This window comes from Pleurodeles waltl, chromosome 1_1, assembly GCF_031143425.1.
Source record: "Pleurodeles waltl isolate 20211129_DDA chromosome 1_1, aPleWal1.hap1.20221129, whole genome shotgun sequence".
In the NCBI taxonomy this organism is placed as follows: domain Eukaryota; kingdom Metazoa; phylum Chordata; class Amphibia; order Caudata; family Salamandridae; genus Pleurodeles; species Pleurodeles waltl.
In genome coordinates this window covers 302,170,600-302,193,428 of record NC_090436.1, presented here as the reverse complement: position 1 = coordinate 302,193,428, position 22,829 = coordinate 302,170,600, and the positions used below count along the sequence as shown (strand labels likewise).

The 22,829-nt window shown below is 44.6% G+C and overlaps 1 protein-coding gene across 2 annotated transcripts in view; it reads right to left on the bottom strand.

Moving 5' to 3' along the window:
• MTREX (Mtr4 exosome RNA helicase) overlaps positions 1–22,829 on the bottom strand; it is a 629,876-nt gene that overhangs the window by 461,244 nt on the left and 145,803 nt on the right. For both annotated transcript variants that reach the window (XM_069222101.1, XM_069222093.1), the window contains exon 9: positions 11,193–11,291. In XM_069222101.1, coding sequence (XP_069078202.1) covers positions 11,193–11,291 — 99 coding nt within the window. The remainder of the gene's footprint in view (positions 1–11,192; positions 11,292–22,829) is intronic.

Here is a 22,829-nt window from a genome sequence, read left to right as displayed (position 1 = left end):
GTTGGAAAGAGATCACCCTCTAATGGGTGCAATAACCCTTCCCCGTGACAGGGCTTAGGGCTGATCCTACAAATGGTTGAACCTGCTGAGGTTGTGTATGGAATTCCTTGGCATTTATTGTGAATCCTAAGGAGTGCAAAGACTGACCACTGTTTGAGTGTGTACCACGCATTGCTTTCTGAAGCTGCTCTTGATCAGCCAGTCCAAAAAAGGGAAGACATAGAAGGGCTCTCATCTGATGTGGGACGATATAGCAGCAAGACATTAGTCAAGACCTTAGAGGCGGTCTTACTTTGAAGGGTAGTACTATGAACTGGTAGTGCTGCCCACTTAAAATGAACAGGAGATAATTGGAGGTGATGGGCTGGGTGGATGAGGATGTGGAATTAGGCATTCTTGAGGTCTAATGCAGTCATAAAATATTCTTGTTTTTTAAGGTGGTTGTAGGAAAGTGGCCCGATAGGATGAACTGATTGATAAGAGGTTGAGGATGGACCACAGGGTTCGATCCATTTTGGGGTGAGGAAGTATATGGAAAATGTTCCTTTGCCACACTGCTGTAGGGGTACCGGCTATAGAGTGCTCTTTCGAAGGAGCGTTTGAACTTACTCTTCGAGAAGGGCAAGGTGGGCTGCTAGCTGAATAACACGGCAATGGTATTTTGGGTGGTGGTTAAATTTGATGCAGTAGCACTGCTGGAGAACAGCAGGCACCTATTAGTCTGAGGTGATTTTGCCCACTGTGGGTGAAAATCCCTTATTCCCCCTCCTCCGACAGGATGTATGATATTGGGAGGATGGGAGAGCTTGGGAGAGTCAGTGCTTAGGGTTGGATGCTCCATTTCTGGAACCACCTTTACCCCTGCCACAAGCTTTGTTGCCTCTATAGTTGCCAATGGAATATCTCATTTTGAGGGTCATGAAAGAACTGATGCCGCTGGTGAGTTTGTGGCTGAGTGCCTTGGGTAGGTAGTCTTTGCTGTCCCTCATGGGAGTAATCAGCAAAAAGTGCACATGGAGTGGCTTATTTGTAGGGCTCAATGGATGTGGCAGTTGGAACCAAGCATGCTATGAAACAGGACACTAGGATTGACACTACGTGAGGCAGTGTCTGTGGCTTCTAGGGCGCAGCCGTAGGAAAGTACCCTCTTTTTGGCATGGTTACCTCCACTTTTTGCCTGCCGTCAATGTGTTTGGACTGTGTTCACTGGGATCCTACTAACCAGGACCCCAGTGACTGTGCTCTCTCCCTCTAAAATTTAGTTGCTTAGGACTTAGCACACCCCACAAGTGGCATACTGCCCCCCCCCCTTCCTGAGTCCATAGTATATGGTACCTAGGTACCCAGGGCACTGGGGTTCCAGGGGATCCCTATGGGCTGCAGCAGTTATTCTGCCACCCCTAGGGAGCCCATGCAAAGGATTCAGCAGGCATGGCATTGCAGTCTGCGTGAACTGGGTGCATGTACCCGGTTTCACTACAGGTCACTGCACCAGGTCACTGTAAGTCACCCCTATGGCAGGCACTCCTAACCCAGAGGGCAGAGTGGAAGTACCCGTTTGTGAGTGCACCCCTGAATGAGCAGAGGTGCCCCTATGAACTCCAGCTCCATTTTCCTGGACTTCGTAAGTGCAGGGAAGCCATTTTACCCGTGTACTGGACAAAGGTCACTCCTGTGTCTACATAAATATAACCACGAACCTGGGCATGTTTGGTATAAAACATGTCAGAATCATACCCCAATTTTGCTGCCAGTATTCGTTGTATTATGTGATTCCATGCACTATGGGGGCTCCTTAGAGGATCCCCAGCATTGCTCCTACCAGTCTTGTAGAGTTTTCCAGGCTGCTTGCGCTGCTGCCACCCCATAGACAGGTTTCTGTCCTCCTGCTGCTTAGCCAGCTCAATCAGAGGAAGGTAGAGCAAAGGATTTCCTTTGGGAGAGGGAGGGAACAACCTCTCCCTTTGGAACCGGGAGTTAAGTGGCTTGGGAGGGGTAACCGTTATGCTTTGAAGGGCACATTTGGTGCCTTCCTTGCATAAACCGGTTTGCATCAGTTTTGTGCCTCTTCTGGCACAAAACTGGACAATGGAAAGGGGAGTGACCACTGGCACCCTGGTACTTACCTTTTGGGGTTCCTAGCTCCTCCGGCTCCCCTCTACAGATTGCACTTCCTGGGGGGGAGGGGGCTTCTGCCTTTCACATTCCACTTACTTAGTATATGATTTGGTCTCCCCCTAGGGCCTGCACTATTTTCTAATGTTATATGGGTTACTATTGCTTTCTATGCTAATCACTGACTTCTAATGTGTATATAATAGTGTGTTACTCACCTAATAGTGGAGTATTGCCTATATAGTATTTTAGTATTTGTGTTACCACAATAAAGTACCTTTATTTTTGTAACACTGTGGTTCTTTCATGTGTGCAAGTGCTGTGTGACTAGTGGTACTGCATAAGCTTTGCATGTCTCCTAAATAAGCATTGGCTGCTCATCCACAGCTACCTCTGGAGAGCCCTGGCTTCCTAGACACCGTGCACATCTCACTAACAAAGGAAACCTGGACCTGGTATAAGGTGATAACACCATAGGTGCTCACCACACACCAGGCCAGCTTCCTACAGCAGCAGATTTCGGCACTGGAGAATACTTCATACCTCTGCAACAAACTCTTCACCCCAACTTCCTGTAGAACTCTGGGAGATGCTGCATCAGTGCCTCCATCTGCTCCCAAAATAATCTATCATAGCATGATACTAACACCAGAGTTTCAAAAGCACCACTGCATGGCAGCACCTACTGTGACTCACTTCCCTGCAGCTTCCCTTCACTTACTCTGCTTATTTAGGATGGGGGCCACTATTGCATGTGCTGATGCCCCCTTTCTGGCAGTAAGAACCGCCACATTGTCTAGAAACCCCCGTACCATGATCTAAAGGGAGCGGGCAGATATTTCTTTTCAATACCGAGCACTCCCAGGATGTCAAGAGCAGAGTCTAACATCAGTACAACTTAATAACACTATGTTCAGTCTTAGAGGCTCTCAACTAAAAAAAAAAAAAAATCCTCCTCAACAACATGCAATGCAACAGTGTGAAGGCGAGCTGCTGCTCTCTGTATGAGAGCATGATATGCTCTGGTGTTGTCTGGTGGCAATGATTTGGCTCTATGCCATGATACTCGGGGGTAATGGCACTGTAGTCTTCCCTTGGATTAACAACCATCCCCTTTGGGCTGATCATATGGCTTTCCTTCTCCGTAAAGATTATAGGTCCGAGAAGGAGTCCTGAGACCCCTCTGAAGACTCTGGGTAGTGTGAAGAGTGGCCAAGGTGCTTGTGTGTGCAACCATGCTAATGAAGGGTGTAGAGGCAAAGGCGAAGAGGTAGTGCCTGCTTCGGTGTGCTAGGTAGGGGTTATGTGAACTTGCATTGTTTAGGCAATGGGTGCCAAGACACTTCCTCGAAGGTGAGCTTCTGCTCTCTGTATGAGAGCATGATATGCTGTGGTGTAATGTGGTGTGGTGGTCCAATAATGGGTCTTAAGCACCAACATCACTATGATGAGCACAGCAAATTGAAATTGCAAATTTAAAGAGTTCCAGGCCCACCTTGAACAACAAATACTACCGGTTTATTTATGTGTCTGCAGGACAGGTATGAGAATATGCTTCCTGCACACAATCCAGTCCTCTGGGGGTAGGGCAGACAGGATCTAAAGCCGGTGTGAGCACTTTGCATTTGTCCTCCCGCAGAAAAGACTTCAAGGGTTGCATGTCTAGGATACAACAGAGACACAATCTCTTTTAGGACAAAAAAGTAGCATGAATAGCATCCCTTGCTATTCCCAGAGTGCAGTAAATATCTGATGGCACCCTTGGAGAGTAAAAGATTTACCACCTGCAAAAGGATGTTCAAGTGCTTCTCCAAAACACAATTAGATATGGGAGGAAGAAGAGGCAAAGGGGAAATACAGGGCATGGCCATTTTGAATGAACCCGTAAGACTCATCTGTCCAATGTGAAGGAATTCTAAGCCAGGGAGAAAATGCTGTATCCCCAGCCCCTGTGGTCCGGCATAAGATGTGGAGAATAAACTAAAGGGGCCTGGCTGCTGCTGTAGCAAAGGAAACATAACGGCTGAGAGGTACCTGCAGTGCTTTGTCTGTGGCCCCAAAAGGACTGGAATGTCTGCTGGACTTCTGGTTAGGGCAGCTGATGCTGTTTACAGGATAGTCCCCTGAAATAACCGCTGAGCTTCCCAAATTGATGAGGGAAATTGTTTTGCTGATGTCAATAGCCCTAGAGAGAGTGGAGTGGCTCAGCTGTCTTAATCATTTCAACGCGGATGCTGGCTCCCCCCAAAAAGAGTCTAAGTCCATTGAAGGGCATATCCATTAGTGATGCCTGCATTTTGCAACCTGCTTCAGACATGCTTCCTGAGCACAACACCCTGCAAATACAATCGGTTCTATCCAAATTCGGATGGATCGTGTACTTTAATGCATCTTGCCCATTATGTATTGTCTGAGGAGAGAAGCACTCAAAGCACTTAAGTACTTAAGAACCACTGACAAAATCTTGTTGCCATGTCCCACAGAGAATGTATGTATCCACCCAGTAAACTTACAGCATTTATGGACCTAACGCCAGGCAAGTGCACAAGAAGAAAAAGTTACTTATCTTCCATAAACCCTTTTCTGGTGGATACTGTATCTACTTGTGGATTCCTCACCTTTTCAGTTCCCTTTTTTTACACACCTTCAACACTAACGGTTTTTCTACCGCTCCGTGTGGTTACACTGTTTTGAGGGAATTTCACTGTCAAAGTTCTGTTTGTGCGACAATATCTCCAGTGATGAAGTTGGGCTTCACACCCTGTCGGGAGTGTGGAGGACACAATTTGGTCACGGACCCACACGAAAACTGCATCGACCTGCACAAAAACTGCCTCTGGTGTCTTAGTTTGGATGATGACATCGGGATATGCTCTTCAAATCAGAGCACGAACCCTAAGGTACTAAAAGACAACCGAGTCCATGACTTGAGCTTCAATCCAAGCCTCTTGTGTTTAACGATGAGGAGCTTTGTCTCTCAGTTCCACATCACCTCTGGGTGCATGAAGGTACACATGTTGCATGACTTCGAGTCATAACCAGAGCGCAGTCACTAAAGAAACACCTTGTGTGGTCCTTGTAGGAGGCTGGCCTGACTTATAGTGGGTACCTGATGGTACTTACACCTTGTGCCAGGTCCAGATATCCCTTATTAGTAGTGTTCTAGCAGCTTAGGCTGATAGAAGGTAGCTATAGCAGAGCAGCTTAGGCTGAACTAGGAGACATGCAAAGCTCCTATTATACCACTTATATAGCATTATATCATAAGAATCACGATACTCAGAGTTACTAAAAATAAAAGGTACTTTCTTTTAGTGACAATGTGCCACAGAAATATCTCAGAGGATATACTCCCTTAGGAGGTAAGTAAAATACACAAAATATACACACAAACCAAAATCAGGTAAGTCAAACAGTTAGAAAAGTAGTGCAAACACTGTAGATTACAATAGGATGCAATAAGCCTGGGGACAACACAAACCATATACTAAGAAAGTGGAATGCGAACCACTTAGGGACCCCAGTCCTAGTGTAGTGTGTAGAGGGTCGCTGGGAGTGTAAGAAAATACTTAGGGTGTCCAAGATACCCCCCACAAGACCCTAAAAAGTAGGAGTAAAGCTACCCTACTTCCCCAAAAACACACTAAAGTTGTGATAGGAGATTCTGCAAAGACAACAACTGATTGCAAAGCACTGAAGACGGATTCCTGGACCTGAGGACCTGTAAAGGAAGGGGACCAAGTCCAAGAGTCACGAGGGTGGAAGAAGCTGAAGATTCTGCAACAACGGAAGGTGCCAGGAACTTGTCCTTTGCACAGAAGATGTCCCAGGGTGTGCTGGAGGATGCAGAGTTGTTTTCAAGCCGAAAGACCGCAAACAAGCCTTGCTAGCTGCAAAGGTTGCGGTTGAAGAAACTGGGTGCTGCACGGGCCCAGGAAGGACCAGGAGGTTGCCCCCTGGAGGAGGAGACAGAGGGGGCGCTCAGCAGCATAGAGAGCCTACGCAGAAGCAGGTAAAACTGGCAGAAGCACTTGAACAGGCGTTCAAGAAATATGAGCATGGCGGTCGTCTCAACACTACAAAGGAGGGTCCCACGAAGTTGGTGGTCAACTCAGCGAGTTGAGCATTGCAGGACAGAGTTCTGGGGACCTGGGCTATGCTGTGCACAAAGGATTCCTTGCAAAACTGCACAGAAGCGCAAGTAGCTGCAGTTCACGCAGTACACAGGATTACTGTCTGGCGTGGGGAGGCACGGACTTACCTCCACCAAATTTGGACAGAAGGACCACTGGACTGTCGGGATCACTTGGATACAGCTCCTGTGTTCCAGGGACAACGCTCGTTGAGATAAGAGGGGACACAGAGGACCGGTGAAGCAGAAGTTTGGTGCCTGCGTTAGCAGGGGGAAGATTCCGTCGACCCACGGGAGATTTCTTCTTGGATTCCAGTGCAGGGTGAAGGCAGACAGCCCTCAGAGCATGCACCACCAGGAAACAGTCAAGAAAGCTGGCAGGATTAGGCGCTACGAGGTTGCTGGTAGTCGTCTTGCTACTTTGTTGCAGGCGTCCTGGAGCAGTCAGCGGTCGATCCTTGGCAGAAGTCGAAGAGAGAGATGCAGAGGAACCCTGGTGAGCTCCTGCATTCGTTATCTGAAGAGAAACCCACAGGAGAGACCCTAAATAGCCCTCAGAAGAGGATTGGACACCTAACCAGGTAAGCACCTATCAAGGAGGGGTCTCTGACGTCACCTGCTGGCACTGGCCACTCAGAGACCTCCATTGTGCCCTCACACCTCTGCGTTCAAGATGGCAGAGGTCTGGGACACACTGGAGGAGCTCTGGGCACCACCCCCGGGGTGGTGATGGACAGGGGAGTGATCACTCCCCTTTCCTTTGTCAAGTTTTGCACCAGAGATGGGGCTGGCGGATCCCTGAACCGGTGTAGGCTGGCTCATGCAAGGAGGGCACCATCTGTGTCCCTCAAAGCATTTCCAGAGGCTGGGGGAGGCTACTTCTCCCCAGCCTTTAACACCTATTTCCAAAGGGAGAGGGTGTAACACCCTCTCTCTCAGAGGAAATTCTTTGTTCTGCCTTCCTGGGACTGGGCTGCCCAGAGCCCAGAAGCCTGTCTGTGGGTTGCCAGCAGCGGTAGCTGCAGTGAAAACTCCAGAGTGCTAGTTTGGCAGTACCCGGGGTCCATGCTGGAGCCCCCGGATGCATGGGATTGGCACCCCAATACCAGATTTGGCATGGGGGACAATTCCATGATCTTAGACGTGTTACATGGCCATATTCGGAGTTACCATTGTGAAGCTACATATAGGTATTGACCTATATGTAGCGCACGCGTGTAATGGTGTCCCCACACTCACAAAGTCCGGGGAAATTGCCCTGAACAATGTGGGGGCACCTTGGCTAGTGCCAGGGTGCCCACACACTAAGTAACTTTGCACCTAACCTTCACCAAGTGAGGGTTAGACATATAGGTGACTTATAAGTTACTTAAGTGCAGTGTAAAATGGCTGTGAAATAACGTGGACGTTATTTCACTCAGGCTGCAGTAGCAGTCCTGTGTAAGAATTGTCTTAGCTCCCTATGGGTGGCAAAAGAAATGCTGCAGCCCATAGGGATCTCCTGGAACCCCAATACCCTGGGTACATAGGTACCATATACTAGGGAATTATAAGGGTGTTGCAGTGTGCCAATCAGAATGGTCACTAGCCTGCAGTGACAATTTTAAAAGCCGAGAGAGCATAAGCACAGAGGTTCTGGTTAGCAGAGCCTCAGTGACACAGTTGGGCACCACACAGGGAACACATCCAGGCCACAACCTATGAGCACTGGGGCCTTGGCTAGCAGGGTCCCAGTGAGACATATAAAACACAATGACAAATAGGGTTTTCACTATGAGCACTGGGGTCCTCGCTAGCAGGATCCCAAATGAGACAGTAAACACACCCTGACAAATAGTCACAAACAGGCCAAAAGTGGGGGTAACAACGCTAGAAAGAGGCTACCTTCCTACAGTCCTTGACACACATCTGCTTCCTGCAGTCCCGGCACGGTTTGAAGCTTGTAGTTTTTAGAGGGAACAGTTTCTTAGCACAATGTCTAAAAGGTTTGGAAATGTAAGAATGTCTAAAGTTAAGAGGACCTCAAAATACACATCAGAAAGTGAGGAAAGAAAGGAACGGACATCAGCATGCAGGTGTGGACAATGGCATGCACGGGTGGGTGGACGGACCGTCAGCGCAGCTCCACTGCATCACTTCTCAGGAAGTACAAAGAAAACATGTGCAAAGTGCATGAGCACTGCTTTTGTAACTCTCCAGATGAAGTCTAGCACCTACAGATAGTCTAAATGTGAGGAATCTGCAGTTAGAAATATCCATCAGAAATGCTCTCATGGAAACCCAGTGTCCTTAAAGGACAAGAAAAAGCAGAATTTCAGTTAACATTATTGAGCAAATCAAACCATTTGCAAATTTTAGTCCACAGCACATGCCACAACTGACTAGTCTCACCGTCCTCACTGGCACCTAATAATGTAATTTTTCATCCAATGGCTATACTAATCCCCACCCAAAGAATATAAGAGCACATAATTTCTTAGAAGTTCATGGACTACCCATGTTATCAGATACCAATTCTAGATTTGTTGTGTAGTGTTTAAGGTACTGCCAGGGCTCGAAAAATCTACTCAACCACTCACAATGGTGAGTTTTATTTTATGGAGGTCAAGCTATTTTTAGATTCCATTTGACCCTTCTGGTGAGTGGACAAAGAAGGTGCTCTGTTCAGTCAGAAACTTAATTAGCAATTAAGATGCCTCTAAATCTTTTTCTTGTCACATTTGCTCTGTGTTCAGAGAGAGGTCAAAAGTCAGTTTGTTTCTTGCAATGCAAATACTTTTCCTTGTGACTGCAGAGTTACAGGATTTTTTAAGGTGAACTGTCTGACCTATGTGAAATGAAAGGCTTTTGGTGTCAGGGTTACCTAACACACAACAGTGCTTAATTTGTGCTGGTTGTCTCCGGTGCTTAGCACCGGCACTTATTTTTCAGGACCAGCGCTTATTCTTCTGCCTCAAACATTTACTGCGAACAAAAGACACACATGGGCAAAGCGTCACAATGGGAGAAAGCAGAAAGCTGCAAGTGTGAGCTTAAGGAGCAAGGAGGGGCGTTAGCTAAAGGGGCCCGAGGCGGCTTCTGGATTACGCTGTCTCAGTATTCCATGCTCGCACATTTAAATGAAGCAGCCAGGTGTGTAAAAGGAGATGTCTGTGCACCGGCAAGTTTTTATTTACAAATTAAGCACTGACACACAACATTTATATAACTAAGTCCACTTAAACATTTCAAAATATATTTCAGTATCTGTTTAAGACCATTTTTTGTACTTCTGTGTGATGAGAAAATATTTTAATATGATGAAAAAAAAGTCAGAACACTTTACCTGGTGATGTGCAAATGATAAATGTTTTCTGAAACCCATATTATTGTTAATACACTATATAGTTTTATCAGTAAGGCTGCAAGTTAGTGGGAACGTTTTTGGACATTTCTTGGAAATGCACTGTCTGTAAATGACTGTGCGGTACCACATCGTGCTTTGGTAATATATTTATTTAAAGTGAGTGTTTAAACAAACTGAGAAACACTCCAGCCCTGATGGCAAATCTATTAGTAAACTAAGAGGCAAGTCATGCAAGAATCATGTGTATCCGATATGTGATTTAGATTGATTATACATGGAGCAAACGCTTGGTGTAATTAATCAAACAAAAGAGGATTTTTTTTTTTTTTTAACAGTAGAAATGCTAATCTCACATATTTGAAGGTGCACTCATGTGAGAATGAAGAAAAAGGCAACTGTAAAATACAATATTTGCGTTGGATCACACAATTTGAGACCTGTTTCCGGGCCAAGTACATTACAGTTAGGTCGAGTAGATTATTCAAGCTACTCGACCCGCAGGTCTAGTAACATTTTTATGATTTTTCGAGGCCTGTAGTCCTTTTAAATAAACCAGGTAACCATGCTTTTAAAGCCAATGTGTCTGGTGGAGCAAGCAGTATTAGAAGCACATTTGCAGTCAGGCTGGAAATCTACAAGATTAATATAAACATGCACGTCAAGTCTATTTCGGCACAAGAACACTGGAAAAACCACCACGGATACCTCCGACATTTATATTTGGTGTTGCAATTTAGCGAAGGTCTTAAAATACAACTTTCGAATTTTACCATCCCTGGCTGCATCACTTCCCTCCCCAACAGCAATATACTCTAGTGTGATGATCTTCTTTATTGTAAATATACCTGCATACTCATGTTAGCTATGTACCAAATAGGTACAGCACTTTGCTGGCCCCAGAGGCTAAGCTTGCGCTTTAAAAAAACTTAATTAACTATGTTTGATATGGTTACGTATTTCAGTTGGGTGGCTGCGTGTGCAGGAACAGAATCATTAAACAACACTTTTACAGGGGCATCACCTTCGAGTCCAACTTTAAGATTAAAGACAAAGAATAATCATGTTAACCAATACGTTGGAACCACTGCTGGCAACCTATATGGCAAAGGTGACTTCTGTTAGGAAAGATGGTAGAAAGACCTGTGTTGGACATTTACAGAAATGTAATCTAAAGGCCAGAACTGATTTCTCACAAAAAAAGAAAAAGAATGTTACTATTAACCTATCATCTTCATAACCTGCCTCCATTGTCGGTTTTCGACAGAGCATACAGGAAAAATGTGGGGTCATTCTGATCCACCTAACTAGCATAGACATATGATCCATATGGAAAAGGAAAAATTATAAAAAGTACTATGAAGGTGTGTGCTACAACTACTAGAAATGTAAGTGGTTTAGTGCAAGTGCTAGCTGACAGCATCATACTTAGACGAGTAACACGGGACTTTTAACTGTGCAACAACATAGTATTTTAGCTTTACTTTTACCTGTACTCTTCCATTTCTTTCAGCAAGTATTTATATTACAGAGGCTGGCACATCAAGGCTTTCTTAGTTAACAAGGCAGGCACCACAAATTACCAAATTAAAACAAACGTACATTTTCATCAACCACAAGATGCAGTCCATCACCTCCAGCTGGGAAGATGTAATGTTGGAGAGGGGTGGGTCGGTAGTCTGTGTATATGACATGGCAAGGCTAATCGTAAAGAAAAAAAAAAGCGTTAGCAGCACGAAAAGGTAGCATTAGCTAAATACATTTAATTTCATTACATTATTGATTTTACTCAATACGGAAAATAATCATTAATAACTAAAAAATAAAATAAAAATAAAAAATCAGTAATGAAATAAAAATAGAATATTCCAATATGTTTCTAATGAGACAATCTAACTTAGTCAAATTTCAGTAGACACTGGACGGAAGGCAAATAAAAGAAAAACAAAATATAATACAGAAGAAAAGAGCCAGATATCCAGATGATTAGATTTAGTCCAGATTTTTGTATTTATTTTTTTTAAACGCAGGGCAATGAAAAATATAAAAAAATAAATATTTTTGTTTTTTTTTATAGTTTTATAATATAATTAAAAACACATACAATTATTATACAGTGATGAGCGCAGTCACTCTTTCAGTAAAGATGGCATACAATAATGTTGGCTAAGCAGTGCAGATACAGGAACTTACACTCATATCATTAGTTCATGTCTAGTTCTAGACAGGTGCACTGAATTTGAGTGAACTAGGAAATGCTTACAGCATGCCCCTATAGTTTCCCAAATAAACTGACAGACTCACACGTACTTTTGTCTGTCTTCATATTTCAGTCAAGATTTCTCTTCCAACTTTCAATTGATAGAATTATGGAACTCCTTCATGTCTGGGCTTTGGCTCGTTTATCAACGACTAATGCCACGTTGACAAACAACTTATACCCAGAGGCCCCTATATCCTCCCCTACTCCTAAGAGCAGAGTCGTAGGGTGAGGCATTATGGCAGTTTTCACCATTATGTGTATTGTTCCATTAGCTTATCGCAGAATGGTTTTCTTTGATGACATTACCATATTTTAGGTAAATGTACACATATTCCCTCTTTTACTCAGAAAGTTGGCAGTATCAGGTCGTTCAAATGTATGCATTTGTTCCTAGTGCAATAAAAGCCTATGCAATAGCCTTAACTGATCTCTTCCTTTGCTGGTTTGAGAACCAGGGTTTTTTTTGTAGAGCACTGGGGGAGGGGGGGGACAAGTAGGCACACAAAACACACCCTCAGCAGCACAGGGGCGGCCGGGTGCAGTGTGCAAAGCAGGCGTCGGGTTTCAGATAGGAAACAATGGAGGGACCCAGGGGTCACTCTAGCGGTGCAGGCAGGCATGGGGGTGCTTCTCGGAATAGCTACCACCTGGGCTATGCAGAGGGTCGTCTGGGGGGTCATTCCTGCACTGAGGGTTGGTTCCTTCTGGTCCTGGGGGCTGCAGGTGCAGTGTTGGTTCCAGGCGTCGGGTCCCTTGTTACAGGCAGTCACGGTCAGGGGGAGCCTCTGCATTCTCTCTGCAGGCGTCGCTGTGGGGACTCAGGGGGGTTGTCTTGGGCTACCCACGGGGTCGCAGTCGCCGGGGAGTCCTCCCTGTGGTGTTTGTTCTCTGGATCTCGAGACGGGGGTGTCGGGTGCAGAGTGCAGAGTCTCACGCTTCTGGCAGGAAACGTGAAGTCTGCAAAAGTTGCTTCTTAGAGCAAAGAAGTTGCTGTTATTGAGCAGAGCCGCTGCTCACGGGAGTTTCTTGGTCCTTTAGTCCAGGGCAGTCCTCAGAGGTCGCTGGTCCCTGTCTGATGCATCGCTGGTTGCAGGTTTTCGAGTCAGGAGACAGGCCGGTAGGGCTGGGGCCAAAGCAGTTGTCTTCCGTCTTCTCTGCAGGCTTGTAGGTCAGCAGTCCTTATTTCTTCAGGTTGCAGGAATCTAATTTCCTGGGTTCTGGGGTACCCCTAAATACTAGATTTAGGGGTGTGTTTAACTCTGGGAGGGCAATAGCCAATGGCTAATATCCTGGAGGGTGGCTACACCCTCTTTGTGCCTCCTCCCTGTGGGGAGGGGGGCACATGCCTAATCCCATTGGGGGAATCCTCCAATCTCAAGATGGAGGATTTCTAAAGGCAGGGGTCACCTCAGCTCAGGACACCTTAGGGGCTGTCTTGACTGGTGGGTGGCTCCTCCTTGTTTTTCTCATGATCTCCTCCAGCCTTGCCACCAAAAGTGGGGGCAGTGGCCGGAGGGGCGGGCATCTCCACTAGCTGGGATGCCCTGGTGGCTGTATCAAAAGGGGTGAGCTTTTGAGGCTCACCGCCAGGTGTTACAGATCCTGTAGGGAGAGGTGTGAAGGATGTCCACCCAGTACAGGCTTTGTTCCTGGCCACAGAGTGACAAAAGCCCTTTCCCCATATGGCCAGCGGCTTGTATGGTTTGTGGCAGGCTGGCAGGAACTGGTCAGCCTACACTAGAAGTCGGATTGGTATTCAGGGGGCCTCTCTAAGATGCCCTCTGGGTGCATGTTACAATAGATTGCACACTGCCATCAGTGTGCATTTACTGTGCTGAGAAGTTTAATACCAAACTTCACAGTTTTCAGTGTAGCCATTATGGAGCTGTGGAGTTCGTGTTTGACAAACTCCCAGACCATATACTCCTATGGCCACCCTGCACTTACAATGTCTAAGGTTTTGCTTAGACACTGTAGGGGCATAGTGCTCATGCACATATGCCCTCACCTGTGGTATAGTGCACCCTGCCTTAGGACTGTAAGGCCTGCTAGAGGGGTGACTTACCTATGCCACAGGCAGTGTGAGGATGGCATGGCACTCTGAGGGGAGTGCCATGTCGACTTAGTCACTTTCTCCCCACCAGCACACACAAGTTGTGGGGCAGTGTGCATGTGCTGAGTGAGGGGTCCCCAGGATGGCATAATACATGCTGCAGCCCTTAAAGACCTTCCCTGGCATCAGGGCCCTTGGTACTAGGTGTACCAGTTACAAGGGACTTATCTGAGTGCAGGGCTGTGTCAATTGTGGAGACAAAAGTACAGTTTAGGGAAAGAACACTGGTGCTGAGGCCTGGTTAGCAGGGTCCCAGCACACTTACAATCAAAACTTAGTATCAGCAAAGGCAAAAAGCTAGGGGGTAACCACGCCAAGGAGGCATTTCCCTACACTTTTGTTGTAGATTCTATTGCATAGTGGTACTGCCTAGTACCAATAATTACATTTTATATTTCTGTATTGTCGTCAGCCAAATCAATTATCCGAATTGTCCCAGTAAACAGCCCACCCTCATCTATCCCAACAAACTCAACAATACTGACTAGATTGCCCCTATTGTATCTCAGGCCTTCAACCCTTGTGTAATGGACTGAACACCTTTCAGCAAGGCTCGGGCAATTCTAGCCAGAGGCTTGGTCCAGAACTGTTTATGTGACCAATTAATTGATATCAAAAGATCATGGCACTAATTTAGAAAGAAGGGCTTTTCCATATTCTTTAGTTGCATGACACAGAAAGCACTAATCACCAACAAAAAGAATAGGGAATTTTTAAAAGGTTCAAGAGGATTTTTGCAGCAGAACTCAACTGGTTAAATAAAAGTAGTGTACTAAGCAGCAGAAATGAAAACAGAATACACCATGTACAATGCATAAATGCTCATATATCCAACAGTTCCAGTAAGTTGATTGTTGTGTGCTCTTTATTTACCTTTTAAGATTAGCTTTATGACAAGTACAACTGAAAATAAAACCGCCAACAAAATGTTAAACCGAAAGGTATTGTGGACGAACCAAAAAAAGTATAATTGAAAACACACAATGACGACAATTCTTGAACACTTTAGTGTGATGGATAGATTATATAATAGATTCAAGAAGGTTAAAGTATTATATATTATCAATCAATAAGTATGATGTATTATAGTTGAAAGATTATGACAAGTAGAATACAAGTTTAAAAAATTACTCAATTTGCAGTGCACAACAAGACAGGGACATGAAAGCAATGGTGCAGTTTATGGAACAGTAAAACCATTGACTATGGGGGTTTCACTGCAGCACGCACCCAAATACAACAAAGGCTGATCTTAAAATTTCATACAGGGTTGTAAACCAAAAAGATTATCCCTCATACAGTGAGTACAGCTTTTCGCGATACTGCACAAAAAATTCACCCTAACTTTGAGGTTGTGGTTATGGTGTTTTCATATTGCAAACTGTTTAATCAACAGTTTCTTAACGTTTAGATAGTGTTAACAATCTTCATTTATAACAAATTAGAATACTATCTTTTTGTGAAGAAATTTACCTTGCTTTCTTGGAAAGAACAACACTGTATTCAAATTTCGCTAACAGATTATGTAGGCGTTTTGTAGGAGGGCACTGTATGCAGAGAACAATAATTTTATTATATTTTTCCAATTCTAGTCACTGGTTGCCTCATTTTGTTCTCTTGCTCTGAAATACCCAATATGGGTACTAGCTTTGATAGTTTAAAGTGAATGTAAATTCTATGCACAGATACGGAGGCGAGTATTACGTTCAAATTTTTGTTGCTTTCATAATATCATCCATTTCAGCAGATTTTTAAAATAAAAACTTCCATTCCCATGAATCACTGAATCCGTTAAAATAAACAGACAACATTAAGAACAGCCCAGCCAATGAGGAACCAGATTTCCGCACACAGTCCTTTACTCCAGTCACCAGTGCCTTTTTCTTCACAGTTCACAGCCAAGCTTAGTCATGCATTTTGTTTTGGCTTGTCAAAACTGTGTACTGAGATAGCTAGTGTGTGTTTTGTTCTAATACAAGTAATTAACTGAGACAATAACAGGGCCGAAGGACCACATATGTGCTCCTACACAGTTGACTCTTTGGTGCGGCTCACGTGTTCAGTGTGGTCGTCCACCCGCTTAGTGACGCTGTGATCAGCATGTTCTATGATGTGACTTCGGACTCCCTTCAAACCAGAGTTGTGCACTGCTAGCCTGAAATTTGAGCCTTGCTGCCTGAAGAGTGACATCCTGTGGCAAACGGGGTCTGTACAGGCGGTTCTTCTGCCTGATTGTGTTTTCCCAAGCCCTCCTCGTAGGGTTAGTAGTGGGGATTTCTTGACGCCCTCAGGGCCAGTATTCTGTCTGTAGGCTGTGCAGGGGACATGCGCCAAGGCAGGCTTTTCCCTCACTGAACGGTGTGGGGAGTTCTCCACAGAAGGTTTGTGGTCTCCTCAGGAACAGACAGTTCATATCAACCATTTGGAGCTTCTGGCTGGTTCCTTTGTGGTCCAGTGTTAGGCCAAGGACAGAAGCCAATTGAGTGTGCTCTTCAAGAAGGACATGTCAGCAGTCAGATTTATCAACAACCTGGGGGAACTCGCTCCAAGGAGCTCTCAGATCTGGTGTTTTGGGCAGATTTTCCTGGATCACCAGACTTCGGTCACAGCAGAGTACCTTCCCAGAAAAAAAAAAAAAAGGGCAGCGGACTGGTAATCTCACCACTTCCGGTTGTTGTTTCTAAAGGCTGGAATCCCGGATGTCTTTGCCTCACTTCAGGACAGGTGCGGGCCGTTCTCAGAGGACCACCAGCTGCCCAGGTTTTTCAGCTGGAGGCCAGATCCACAAGTGTCACCCTCAGGTGCTTTTCTCCAGGATTGGAGACTGGAGCAAGCCTATGCATTTCCCTTAGTTTTGATGATCAATCTGGCCTCAGCCCAGACCAAGTGGCAACAGGCGGAAGTAGTGCTCATCACCTCAATCTGGAAGTTTCAAGTTTGGTGTCTGGTTCTTCTGGAACTTTCCAATCGGTCTCCCCCTCTTTCAGACTGTTCTTCTCAGCCCAGATCAGATTCAACATCTGATGATTCCAGAGGGGCCCCTATGCCTGATAGTGTGGCGGATTACATGGTTTGATGGTTGGTCCCAGGACTTTCAAGACAGGCTGAGTAATCCTTGTCCAGTGCCTGGGACGACAGTACCATTAAGTAATACAGGTCTACATGGACGTGATCATCCTTTTGGTGTGTGCAACAGGGTTTTGATCCTGTGGTCGCAGATGTACTGCAAGTCCTCGATTGTCTGGCCAGTTTGGCACAGGAGTGCTTGGCCTACCGTTCTACCAATACTTTCCATTCAGCCATCTCAGCAGGACAGGTTCCATGGACAGTTGCAAGGTTGGGAAGCAACTCTTTGGGTGTAGACTCCTGTAGGAGATTTGAGTGTCCCTTCACCTGGAACCACGATATTCTGCTCTCTGGGATGTCAATCAGGTGCTTAACCTGTTCTTGTCCTGGCTACCTAACAGTTTTTTTCAAGCTAAGAACTCTCAGCTAAGCCTACATATTACTGGTAGAATTTTTTCACCTTTGTGGGTATCATTCACAGTTCGCAGACAATGTTACTGAAGACCCAGCTTTAGCAGACTCTCCTAAGCAGTGCGTAGTTCAGTGCTTCAAGGCCTATGAGGAGATGTCTGCAGACTTTCATCCACCAGCTGAACATAAACTCCTGATTGCTCTGTGGAAACCGTACTTGGCGGTTTCCTCCCCAACCATAGCCTGGTGGGTAAGGAGGGTCATACAAAAAGCTGGAGTGGATCTGAAACTCTTCAGAGCTTATTCAGCACGGGGACCAATGGCTTCAAAAGTTTGCAGTATGGGTGCAGGTCTGAAGGATATCATGAATACAGAGGGTTGGTCCTCTGACTGTGGTTTAAAATAAAACATTTTAAAAGGTAGTGTTAGATATAGCTCATCTAGTGGTGAGCAAGCTCTAAACTAGCATAATCCTCGCCTCCGGTCCGGACAGCATGAAAAATGTCCTAGCTATAATAATGGAAAGTTTAAATTCTAATAAGGACTCGAAGGAGAGGGTTAACCCACCCCCGGGGTTCTGATCCGTTTTGACAATCAGTTTTAGGTAACTGATATTAATTGTGTTGCTATGGTGAGTTTGTAATGTATATATCCTTCTACTGTGCAATTTTTATCCCACTGGTGACCTCTTGGTAATTGATTTAATTCTTCCAGGAATGGAAATGGGATAACAGTAGTCGGGAAAACAGGAGTCATGAGAACAGGCCAACAGCATGACTTGCCTTGCAAGACAAAAGAGACAGTGGTGACAGGAGCAAAGGACTGTGTGTAGAATGCTGGTTACTGATTGGATGGGCTGGTACTGTTCATAATGTCAATTGTTTCTTTTAACTCATTCCCAGTGATTCACAGGAATGGTATTTTTAATTTTAAAAATCTGATAAAATGGCTGCCAGTAATAAAGCGAAGGGAGTTTGAGCATTATCCACCTCTAAGTCCTTAATAGAGTCACGACAGCTAGAAAATGTTCAACTCTTTAATCAGGGTCATACATAAAACGTGGCTATGCTGAAGGAAAACTTCTAAACCTAATTTTCATGCTTGTACGAATGACAGCTTGAAAATGGAGTGAAGCATGTGCATCTTTAATCAAATCCATTTGGAAAACCATTCTTCCCCTCCACCCCACCCCAAATCCCCGCACCCATTCATTATTTATGCATGCACTCTGTGGAAAATACTGGGTGGCTCTTCAGGGTAACACAGATGTTTGATTTGTGTGCATTACACTCAACTGCTATGTGAATAAATACACCTCATGATTATGTGTCACAGTTTGCGCAACTGTTTAAGTTGACATTTGCGTGCATGATGCGCATGAAGTCCTTTTATTACCTCAGTGATGGGAATTTAAAATCAACCTCCATGCCACTTTCTGTTTCTGCAGCCTATATATGCGAGTCTTACATTAGTACCACAAATTAATCTGGCAGTGTACTTTTGTTTTAATGGTTTAGTCCTTTGGAGTTAAATTAGCATATTCTGACATTAATTAAGGTGACCTATAGGTACTCTGATACACAAAGGAGATACAAGAGCAATGAACCTTTTTGCTTTTTACACACATTGTACTTCAAACTTGTTTTTCCATTAGGCTGAAGGCATTCTGAACAGTTGGTATTTAGTGAAGTAAGACAGGCTTCAAATGTACTCTTCTTACGCCAAATTATTTTCAGTTGTACTGAATTAAATAGAAAAAGGAAACTGCCGTCTACGAAGAATCAAGCAGCAATAAAGGACAGGAAGGTGGCAAACAAATGTGAAGGATCAAAACTTGCATCACATTGAAACAGTGAAACAACAAGGCCACCATTGAAAAAACCGATGACTAACTTCTGTGTTGGGATCACAGTGAGGAAGGCTTAACGGACTCATCCTTAGTTCACACTAACAACTTGCTGGCAAGGCAGCAAGGAGATATAATCGAATGGCCTTAGCTTAAATAAGGGCTAAGCCACCAACCTATCTAAGCTTACTTTAGCTGTAATCTATAATTTGGTGATGCCCCACTGCAAGGAAACCAGACTACATTTAACCCAGTCCAAAAAGATGAGCCAGCAAGTTAACGTCAGGTATGACGATTCTATAAATTACTAGTGTAGACATATAGGAAAAATGTATGGAACATACTGAAGGGTAATATGCTCCTTTTTTGGTTTTCAGCCAACAATCTACACCCACAAACCATCCTAAATTACTTTATCAAGTTCCAATTTAAAGAGATGTACAAAAAAAGATAAAGAGTATTACATTGGAAACAGTGATTGAGGAGCTGATAGAATTAGTTCAGCCAATAAGACATAAGTACACAGATTGGCGAGATAGGGAGCATATGCAGAGAGGTCACAGGAAGCACTTTTTTATGGTGGTCCTTTTAATAGCTGACCCACAAATAACTTATGTATTGTACAACTGATCACTAAGAGCATTAGATAATCTTAAATACCAACGGGTCACATTTATTAATTCATTATAGACTAAATTCAAATATCTGCAAGATATATCAGGCTATTACAATTGAAACATCTGTGATCCCTGGAAATATTGTGGTGTGCAGAGACTTTAACTTGGTTTTAAACTCCAGGTGTGATACAAATAGACAATACTAAACTTGAATGGTTAAGGTTAGGCTCACAATTTAAAACTTTAATGCAGGCTTTACATTTGGTGGTTTGTCAGAGGCTGGGTGTGAAAATCGCCCTAAGCTGAGAAGGTTCACACTTCGTTTTGTTTTTTTTAGGTTTAAAAAGTTACATTAAGGGTCTTAGACCGTGCCCCTGAACTGATTAAGTGGGCATTTGTTTTTACCCATTGTTTATCCAGTCCCTGGATTGTACGAATGTCATTGTTGGCACAGGTAGACAGACACCTTCAGACAATCTGAGAAACCCTGAAATACAACCTACGAGGTACAGTTAACATCTTAGCGATTATGCAAAGTAAGTAAAAGAAAAAATATCGGTAGGATACAAACGACAAATCTTTAGCATCATAGCAGTTTCATGGGAAAAGGCTATCAGGAAAGGTGACTGACAAACAACTGAGCCGAACTGAGCAAATTAAGGGCAAACCTTAATGTGATTTTTATACAGAAGTTAATTGAGAAAAAAAAACTACATGATAAACAGCGTTTTTTGATTTGGAGATGTAATCAGCACATCGTTTGGAGCCTTGGCCTAATAACAAAGAGCACCATGAAATGTCAGCTAATTTACTGACCAACAAAACACCCGAAATACAACCACTCTGGCTGTAGGGACACAATTCCTCCAGTTCTACAGAACATTTTATGTATCAAACAGCTCTTTAAATTCAAGCAAAATGCCAGATCATAAACAAGCATGCTATAAAAAGGAATCATGAATGTGATTAACTGCACCTTTAAATATTCAGTAAAGTAGCTTTAATATGCAACAGGTTAATAAATCCATTATATTAGCTACGCAGGCCCCAGAAACCTCTAAAAGCGGCCTGTGGCAGTGCACACTATTACAACCGGAACTCATCCCTTTTGCTGATGTGTTCTAAACAAAGAACCGCAAATGACTGTCCTTTGCTTTACATAGTGTTTTATTTTCATGTTGCCCTTGAAACTCCAAGGACTGGGGCTTAGAAAAAGTACGCATTATTCGATCCAAGGATGGTTTACTAATGTAACTTTGGTTCTATAATATTTTGGGAAAGCGTTTGCACACAATACCATTATTTCGATGGGGGTACAGTAAAACGCAGGAACAGCATTATGCATGCTCACCGTGGAGTCAACGCGCACCGACAATTCAATTCAAACTTATGTAGCACATGGCTACCCAAAAGGGCCTTCCAGTGCTTAATAAAATACTTAGTTCAAGTTATGCACATAGCCATGCTTTTAATAGTTTCCTAAAAGAGCTTTCATTTTCAGTATTCTAACGGGAAGACCATCCCACAATTCTGCTGCTAAGAAAGAGAAGGACCCGTCTCCACTTTCTTTACCCTCAGGATCTCAACTAAATTTAAGGAGGATTTCAGGAGTCTCATAGTTCTGTAGGGTGATGTAAGGAAATGCCTCCTTGGCATGGTTGCCCCCTGACTTTTTGCCTTTGCTGATGCTATGTTTACAATTGAAAGTGTGCTGAGGCCTGCTAACCAGGCCCCAGCACCAGTGTTCTTTCCCTAACCTGTACTTTTGTATCCACAATTGGCAGACCCTGGCATCCAGATAAGTCCCTTGTAACTGGTACTTCTAGTACCAAGGGCCCTGATGCCAAGGAAGGTCTCTAAGGGCTGCAGCATGTCTTATGCCACCCTGGAGACCTCTCACTCAGCACAGACACTCTGCTTGCCAGCTTGTGTGTGCTAGTGAGGACAAAACGAGTAAGTCGACATGGCACTCCCCTCAGGGTGCCATGCCAGCCTCTCACTGCCTATGCAGTATAGGTAAGACACCCCTCTAGCAGGCCTTACAGCCCTAAGGCAGGGTGCACTATACCATAGGTGAGGGTACCAGTGCATGAGCATGGTACCCCTACAGTGTCTAAACAAAACCTTAGACATTGTAAGTGCAGGGTAGCCATAAGAGTATATGGTCTGGGAGTCCGTCAAACACGAACTCCACAGCACCATAATGGCTACAATGAAAACTGGGAAGTTTGGTATCAAACTTCTCAGCACAATAAATGCACACGGATGCCAGTGTACATTTTATTGTAAAATACACCCCAGAGGGCACCTTAGAGGTGCCCCCTGAAACTTAACCGACTATCTGTGTAGGCTGACTAGTTTTAGCAGCCTGCCACAAACCGAGACATGTTGCTGGCCCCATGGGGAGAGTGCCTTTGTCACTCTGAGGCCAGTAACAAAGCCTGCACTGGGTGGAGATGCTAACACCTCCCCCAGGCAGGAATTGTCACACCTGGCGGTGAGCCTCAAAGGCTCACCTCCTTTGTGCCAACCCAGCAGGACACTCCAGCTAGTGGAGTTGCCCGCCCCCTCCGGCCAGGCCCCACTTTTGGCGGCAAGGCCGGAGAAAATAATGAGAAAAACAAGGAGGAGTCACTGGCCAGTCAGGACAGCCCCTAAGGTGTCCTGAGCTGAAGTGACTAACTTTTAGAAATCCTCCATCTTGCAGATGGAGGATTCCCCCAATAGGGTTAGGACTGTGACCCCCTCCCCTTGGGAGGAGGCACAAAGAGGGTGTACCCACCCTCCGGGCTAGTAGCCATTGGCTACTAACCCCCCAGACCTAAACACGCCCTTAAATTTAGTATTTAAGGGCTACCCTGAACCCTAGAAAATTAGATTCCTGCAACTACAAGAAGAAGGACTGCCCAGCTGAAAACCCCTG